The sequence below is a fragment of the Austrofundulus limnaeus genome, unplaced genomic scaffold (assembly GCF_001266775.1).
Source record: "Austrofundulus limnaeus strain Quisiro unplaced genomic scaffold, Austrofundulus_limnaeus-1.0 Scaffold219, whole genome shotgun sequence".
Lineage (NCBI taxonomy): Eukaryota > Metazoa > Chordata > Actinopteri > Cyprinodontiformes > Rivulidae > Austrofundulus > Austrofundulus limnaeus.
Genome location: NW_013952621.1, coordinates 804,816 through 813,774, shown reverse-complemented (window position 1 = coordinate 813,774; position 8,959 = coordinate 804,816). Strand labels below are relative to the sequence as shown.

Below are 8,959 nucleotides of genomic sequence, written 5' to 3'. Positions count from 1 at the left end.
GATAGATAGATAGATAGATAGATAGATAGATAGATAGATAGATAGATAGATAGATAGATAGATAGATAGATAGATTTTCAGTTTGCTTTGTAGCATCACTGATCATCTTTAATGTACAGTTTTTACTTATGTCGTTATTGTGCTCCATACTGCCACCTACTGATAAGAAAGGGTAATTCATTTCTCTATCACAACATTAACTCCTCATTCACTGCTTCAYATTCTTCTTACTAATCAACCGTTATTGCTTAACTGCAAACATGTGTATTTAATTTAATTTACATATCAATTCTTGGCTTTCTGCCAACATATTTATCTTTTTATATGTTGGATGAACGAAGTTAGCGCTGCCTACAGTCAGATGTTGTCATTAGCTTTCTTTTTGGTATGAAACAAGCATGGATAAAAGGCTGCAGCTGGAAATGAAAAAGTCTATCTTAATTCCACTAAGGGTTTTGAACTTATTGTAAGAACAGTGGAGAAAAACATCCCTGGATACTTGTTCCTGTCTTTAGCTTCCTATTCTGCTTTTATTTCATTCTACAATTTAACTGGTTAACTATTTGTTTCATCTTTGTATGTTTGATTGAAACAAATGTATTTTATGAATAGGTTCCAGTGTCTCAATGAGAATGCCTGTGTAAATAAAGACAAAACAATAAAATAAAATAAATGACTGTAGGTCAGAGAAATGTTATACAGTTTAATTGTTTGAAAAGTGAATCTGAACTTATTTTTTTAATTTAAAAGCAGAAGATTCTTCTGCTTTTAAAACAAGCAGAACAAACAAGCTCATAGCTTCAGTAAGTGATTTATTTTCTCATAAATTAAATGAAACTAGCGTTCYTTGAAGGAAAGCTTATTCCTCGATGCCTTTTATGCAAATTTTTAAACAAAGCTGTCGTGTTGTTAGCACTTCAAGTATGTGTTGCAAATGATTCTCAGCTACTCCCACACCAAATTTGACATAAAAATTTGCAATTTAACAGAGTTAGAGATGTTTTTAAATTTGCAACTATCAATATTCGGTAACGGTCATCTTTATTAGTTTTGGCTCCAACAGTGAGTCAACTGTAGATGAAAAACCAGTGATTATTTTCTAAGAGTTTGTTTAAATTCATTGAGTAGTTCATGATTCTGCTAACAGACAGACAAAACTGGTGAAACATGTTTCCTGATGTCACTTGATTTAAAGCTTGATACATTTAAAATTTTTGTTGCAAATCTCACATCTGCAACAAAAGTAATATAAAATAATCTGTCACGAAAAAACTAATAAATTTAGCACAAAAAGTTTAATAAATTATTTTTGTTGTAACAATGACAAAACAAAACACAAATTTCCTTACATTTTGTGCTAAATTTATTTTGTCTAGTTTAGTTCCCAGGTTGACTTCTATTACTTTGGGTTAAAAAAAAAGGAAAGAAAAACAAAATTACTTCTTTTAAAAAATAAGTAAATAAAAACACTAACTTGTCATCTAAGCCAGGGGTTCTCAGTCCTGGTCCTCAAGGGCCCCTGTCCTGCCTGTTCCCTGATCATCAATAACTCTTCAAGTTYTGCAGAAGCCTGCCAATCACTCMTTCATTTAAACCAGRTGTGCCGAAGCAGGGAAACAACTAAAACATGCAGGATTGAGAACCACTGATCGAAGCAATGTTTTAAATTCATCAAGTGAAACAGGAAATAATCAAACTGGTTTTTCTTAGTGTAATTGTTTGGTTTGTGGTTTACTGAAGGTTATTTCCATCAKCTTTGTAAATCATTAATTAGAAGATTATCCTGCTCATAAACTTGGACTGTTAGAAAAACTCCACGTGGAGTCATTTAAGGATAAAGAATGTCAGAGGTGAACGCTGCCCATAATATTCAAATTACTTCTTCTTGTTTGCTTCACTTTATATTTGGTTTAAATAAAATAATTGGACTGTCAACTAAATATAGTAGTAGTCGATAATATCATCTTATTTATACTTGTTGGCTTTTGTTACATAAATCAAATGATTTGTGTAGAAAATACTTCACATCGTGAGGTGTTTTGTTACAGAATTGTAGGATCTTTTCCATCTTCTTGAAGGTTATTTTGTGATGATAGTCTTTTATTTTTATATAACCCTTTAAAATGGTAAGAGAATCAAGTCTCTATTTAGTTTTAGTGTTTGTATCTATAACTTAATTCCTTGTTTACCATGACGTATCAGGGATGGGACTTTACTCTGGTGTATTCACACCAGCCCTGTTTAGTTCGCTTTAATCGAACTTAAAAAGTCTTTTCCCTAAAAAGTCTTGTTCATTTAGGGAGGAGTGAATGCGTAATGAAACTCTGAAGGCGGACCAAAAAAGCACCCTCAGGTCCACCTACAAACTTAGATCTTGGTTTGGTTGAAGTGAACTCTGGTGCTGTTCAATTGCATGTGTGGACGGCAAGCGGACTGGAGATGGCTGCCTGTGGCACTGGGTCACTGGTGTTTATTGATGATGTGACACAGGACAGAAGCAGACAGAAATCTGAGGTTTTCTGAGGTATTCAGACACACTGTTCTCAAATCCAGCCAAACTGATTGGTTGGCGTTTCAGATGGACAATGACCCAAAACATAAAGCGAAAGCAACCCAGTAGTTTATTAAGGAGGAGTTACTGTCATTGCCAACTAGTGCTGGGCGGTATACCGTTTTGTACCGAATACCGGTTTTTATTTTTGTTCTGATATGAATTTTTTGAAAACCGGACATTCTGGTTTAAATAGCAGAACGTTTCGTTGCGGCCGCCAGTGAACCTTTGTTTCCCGGGGGACATTTCTCCTTGCTGCACCGCTATGTGCGTTAGCATGCTAATGTTTGGAGCAGCTAGTTGCAGCCGCGGGTGGCGATTCCGCTGCTTATATTGACTGACGTTTAAAAAAACATCCCGTTTTCGCTGTTGCTGAATGTAGTAAACACCTCTTCAGTGACGTGCACAGTTAGATTTAACACRGTTAGTTAATATGGAGATGTTATGCTGATGGAGACTTAACGTGCTTCTATTGTGAAAAGCCTGCAGGAAGTAGTTCGTAGTGGAGTTGGAATTGACTGGTGTGCAAGGTGAGTCGTGCTGATAAGCTTTAATAAATAACATAAAAAAAATAAACCCGATCATAATCTTTTCTTAACCCTCCTCCTTCACGACTGGACCAAAATGCGTGACTACTGTCTCCAACCACCAGTCAGAGAAGAACAGACACAGAGGAGGGAAATAGCGACACAGTTACAGTAAAAGAAAAAAAGTAAATAAGCAGGGTTTGTATATTTTATTATCAGCTGAGCTGTGATGAAAAGAAAAATACCCTCAAATACCATGGAACCGGTGAAAATGTTGAAAATACCGTGAAATAAAATTTTGATCATATCGCCCAGCTCTATTGCCAACAAAGGGTTTTCAACCAAGTATTAGAAATTAATGTTTTATGTACAATTATTTAATTTGTCCAATTACTTTTGAGGCCCTAAAATGAAGGGATTGTGTTAAAAAATTTATAAATAATCATTTTGTTCAACTCACCGGATTAAAGCTGAGAGTCTGAACTTCAAMTGCATCTGAAATGTTTTGTTCAAAATTCATTGTAGTAAAATACAGAGCCAAAATTAGGGATAAATAGTTGAATCAAGATGGCTGTCAGCTTATCAACCTTAGTTACTACAAAGAAGGCTGTAACTACAGGTATTAGGCTGAAACTTGGTGTTTGTCATTCACAACACATTCTGAGTGAGATCTTACAATATCACATGCAATCACGCATAATATCGTCAAGATTTGACCAAAAAAACTAAAAAGTAAATTAATTTTCAAGATGAGATTTTTTTATGAGTTTCTATGTGGAAAAATAAGATTTTTCAAAAAACCCTACAAATACTATCTAAAATGTTACAGAACAGAAAGTTGTAAAACATTTTTAAGTTTTCTTCAAATCAGAGGCAGTTCATCATTTCTTGTTTCAAAAGTGTGCTTTGTTCAGTCTAGATATCACAAATCACAAAATGACTATAAAATGCTTACATTTGCTTACGGGTGATATTCATTATTTTAGGAATCTGCATCTAAGACTGTAGAACAACATTCTGACACAAACTGTGAATCTCTCTATGAGCTCTGCTATATTTAAACCAACCAAGAGATTCCCAACAGTTTCAAGTCTCGTTTCTACTTTTGATCTCTCTTCCTTTGAGCGGTGAAATTTTCTGCAAGTTCGTGCAAATTTGGTTAGAAACTAGAAGCATCAGTTAAAAAAGGGAGAAACCTTGGCAAAGGGGAAGCGCTGACGCTTAAACTGGGTTACCCGTCACCAGCTTGTGCGTGACACAGTTTCTCTTCTTCTCAGATTGCCTTGCTGTTGCTGGAAAATGGAGCAGACCCCAATGCTACTGACAAGTTGGATTCCACCCCACTCCACAGGGCATCCGCTAAGGGCAACTACCGCCTCATCCAGCTGCTCCTCAAGCAGAGCGCCTCAACAAACATCCAGGACTCGCAGGGCAACACAGCGCTGTAAGTGTGCAGAGAAACCTTTGTGTGTGTGTGTGCTTGTTTCACTTCCCTTCATTGGTCTCCGTCACAGCTTGGTTTGGAATATTTATTTTCAGTACAACATCAGTTTTCTATTTTTTTCTTTTTTACTTTCACCACTATTTGGTGGAATTTTACAATCGGGGTTGGGGGGCATTTTAGATGAATTTTCAAACAAGTTCCATTTCAGAGTTCTGTTTTATTTCTTGCAGCCATCTTGCGTGCGACGAGGAGCGAGTCGAAGCAGCCAAGCTGCTGGTAGAACATGGAGCCAGCATTTATATCGAGAACAAAGAGGAGAAGACCCCACTCCAGATAGCCAAGGGCGGCTTGGGAAACCTGCTTCGGCGAATTGTGGAGGGTTGATGCTTTAACTAACTTATTCATATTTCGTCTGAAATCCACACCAGTGCCACGATACATCCTAAAAATTGTCATTCCACTCAGTCCCTCTTGACCAGGTTTGGTACGATACAAACAGGTGGAACATGAGATGGTGTGTAAGAAACCTTTGGACAGTACTGCACCCTCATCAGCTTCTTCATGGGTTTTTAATACAGATACCATGTCTGATGAAAAACGGTGTCATTTACAAAGTGAAATACACATCGAAACAATGTAAAACTATTTAGAATAAATTTGTTAACAAATGCACGTTTACCTGTGTTTGTGTTAAATAATATTTGTCATCAATGAAGTTTTTCTTTGCTCACCCTGTAGTCAGTCATGGAGTTCCATCAGGGTTCTGTGTTTGGACCCATACTTCTATTTATTACAAAGTTTTGTTTGGGGGAAATGTTTAGCAACACATCTGAAAGATTGTTCAAGTACAAGTGTAAATATAGTAAATGGACTGTACTTATATAGTGCCTTTCTATTTGACCAGGATACAGTTAGTAAAGATGGCTTTGAGACGTGCACAGAGTCCAGGGTCCAGACTCTGTGCCCCATTCACACATGACTTACAGAGCTAATCCAGATAAGATCATTCTATGTAAACTAGTCAGTGCTTTAATTCACATTCATACACTGATAGGACACACAGAGGCAGTGGGGGTTCAGTGTCTTGCTCAGGGATACTTAAACATGTGACTGAATAGTGGGTAATCAAACCGCTGACTCTCATTGAAAGACAACTTTTATATGAACTCAGTGTATTTTTCCTTATAAAGTAGTAGCATTTGCTGCAGGGCAACAATGGCCAACTTCTTATTTTGAGCTTACATTAGACCAGGATGTGAATCTAGACTCATTCATAAAACGTTTTGTGATCTAAAGGGCAGTATTTTATTCAACATGTAGCACTTCCTCTATCCTATTTCCCCTTTTAGCTGTGAACTTCTTAGTTCTTCTGTGCACACTTTCCACAATGATCACCTGAGATGCAATGTTAGCACCTCAAGCTAATGCTAACAGCCACAACAAAACTTGACATATTTGCTGATATGTTGTTTCCATAAAGATCTTAATAACTTTTAACACAGCTTCTTGAGATTAATTAAAAAATATTTTACCAACAATTAATAATTAAAAAATAAAGTTTAATACAAATTCTCCTTTTCAGTAGTGATGTCTCTGATACCACCCTTTTAACTTCTGATTCTGATACCGAAACTCAGGCTGGTATCGGCGATACTGATACTTTGTACAAATATATCTAATGTGTCTGATAATCCTTTAAAAGGTAGAGTATTTCAGGCATAAGAAAAAAGTAGTTCCCACCAATTGTGTACTATTTAGTCAAGTTTTCAAAAGTTTAGTTATGAYTGCAGTATCAAAGCATMAATATTTTGATTTTAGGATCAATTTTAGAGCATAAAGATTTGGTATCAGTGATATCGATATTTCAGTATCGATCTGCATTTCACTAGTTTTTATTTATAAACTCAGATGAATACAATATGATAGGCAAAGGTGATAACAATTTTTAAAAATTAAAAAACATTTTGCTTATACTGTACTAAACCTTTAATGTCTTTAAGCAAAGATCCAGTTTAACCTTGTACCTGACCATTTTCAGAAAAATGCTTTCTGTATTATCTTTTTATATCCTTACTCCAGGGATGAATTGGTCATTTTCTGTAAATAAACACTTCTATATACCATTCAAAGTTATGTTAAGCTAGTGAGCAACCTAAGAGCCTCTGCTACACACTTGTAGTTTCATGTTTAGTGACATACTGATTATGTTAATCTAGAAGCTTGTGTTAATCTAGAAAAAAAATCTTACACTAATACTGAGCTGAGATTATGAGCACAGATATGTATAGTCCTACAGTCATTGCTACGTCAGCTGGACTTCATGATCACAAAATGCAAACTATGTCTTGAATGTTCCCTGAAACTATTCATCTGTGAGGAATATTGTGACATTATCAGGTCTGGGATTAAATGTTGAGTGTAACGCTGACTTTAATTAATCTCCTCTCCTTGCAATAGGAAGACATACATCTATTGTGGATATCTTTCAAAAGTACAAGATTTACCTTAACCTTTTGGTAATTTAAAGTACTTTTTTGTTCATACTTTAGAATTTACATACTGTATATAGGGAATGTGAGAAACAGCCTTTCGTTGTTTCCTGTTAACAAATACCTGTACGGAAGTTAACTTCAAGCTAATTTATGCTAAAAGTATGAGTTCTCGATTTCTGCTGCAACATTCAGATGGTAGGGTCAGAATTTGGCGTCAACACCATGGAAGCATGGATGCATCCCACCTTGTATCAACGGTTCAGGCTGGTGGTGGTGGTGCTATGGTCTGGGGGATATTTTCCTGGCACACTTTGGGCCCATTAGTATACCAACTGAGCATTGTGCCAAGGCCACAGCCTACCTGAGTATTGTTGCTGACCATATGACCACAGCGTACCCATCTTCTGATAGCTACTTCCAGCAGGATAACGCTCCATGTCATAAAGCGTGAATCACCTCAGACTGGTTTCATGAACACGACAGAGTTCACTGTACTCGAATGGCCTCCACAGTCACCAGATCTCAATCCAATAGAGCACCTTTGGGATGTGGTRGAACSGGATTCTCATTATGGATGTGCAGCCGACAAATATGCAGCAACTGCTTGATGCTATCATGTCAATATGGACCAGACTCTCTGAGGAATGTTTCCAGTACCTTGCTGAATCTGCCATGAAGGATTGAGGCAGTTCTGAAGGCAAATGGGGTCCAACCTGGTACTATCAAGGTGTGTCTAATAATTTGGCTGGTGAGGGTAGTCCCACGACCACCTAAAGGCTGTCTGTCACCCCTACACCACATCTTACCACTGTCCTGCTGTCCTTGTGTCCTGTAGCAGTCCAACATACTTCTCTGATACTCCAGATTTCTTCATACCAGCAGCTCCTCCCTCAGCCCCCGTGCTTTTTTTTAATCCATAGAGACGATAATTTGTGTCATTAAAAGCACAAAGCCTTCTTTTGTGCTTTATTGTTTTTGGTCTTTTATTGCTTCATTCAAATCTGTCTTCTTGGGTGAAATGATAAAACAACGTGCAAAATCATGATTTTAAAAACTTAGCAGAGTGTACAAGTTTGAATCTAATGTGAATTTTCAGGCTCAAAATGTATTTACTGTACGTGCCTAGTTGGTTAAATGCATTCACAAATTGCACCTCAATCACAATGTTTTCGTAGCAATCAACAAGCTTCTGGTGTTATTTTGGCTGGATATATTTTCTCTTTGGTGAAGTTGGTAGAGTTCATTTGAATTCACCCCTTTTCTGAAGGGTGTCTCAAAGCAGCTCGTTTTGATGCTGTCCCTTTAAATCCAAAGGAGCGCCCCCCACCTCAACTTCCAGAGCAGTTGTACTTTGAGAGAAGGGTTTACAAATATTTAGATGTACAGAAACATTAATTTTATTTATTTTTTTAATTTAAGGGATGTCAGCAATGGAAGACATCCTTTGTCCATCCAGCCTTACATGTCTGAGCCGGAGTCTGACCCAGAGCGAGATGAGAATGAAGATGACAAAATTGTAGTTAGTAAGGCCAGACCTTTTTTTTTCTTTTTTGGCAGCCACAAATACGTTCAGAAAACATCATAGAAAACAGAGAAAACTGAACATGTTAAAAATATGACCCAAAGAGAATATAAAGATATCTATGCAGCACCAGGAGACACTAGATTCAATGCAAWGCACTCCTACAGACTTTGACAAAAATGCATTTAACAGCTAAAATAGTGGATTTTCCATGATGTCATGATGTCCCCTGTAAGTCCTGGCTGTGTCAATCAAATAAGTGCTATGAAACAAAGCCATGTTAGCAAACTACCAACTGGTGTCAGTCATGATCACTAAGAAGTTATTCAGCTTTTGCAAGTTTAATTTCAGGGCAGTAAAAACAGGAACTGTTTTTGACACAGACAATATGGTTCACCAATGGTGGGACAAGCATGCATAAAT

General features: G+C 36.9%; 1 protein-coding gene across 1 annotated transcript in view; it reads left to right on the top strand.

Annotated features, from left to right (window-relative positions):
* Positions 1-5,194, top strand: part of psmd10 (proteasome 26S subunit, non-ATPase 10) — a 6,976-nt gene extending 1,782 nt beyond the window's left edge. Inside the window, exons 4-5 of the mRNA XM_014019390.1 lie at positions 4,356-4,522; positions 4,753-5,194. Of these exons, the coding sequence (XP_013874844.1) occupies positions 4,356-4,522; positions 4,753-4,906 (321 nt within the window). The 3' untranslated portion in view covers positions 4,907-5,194. The remainder of the gene's footprint in view (positions 1-4,355; positions 4,523-4,752) is intronic.
* The last annotated feature ends 3,765 nt before the right edge of the window (positions 5,195-8,959 follow it).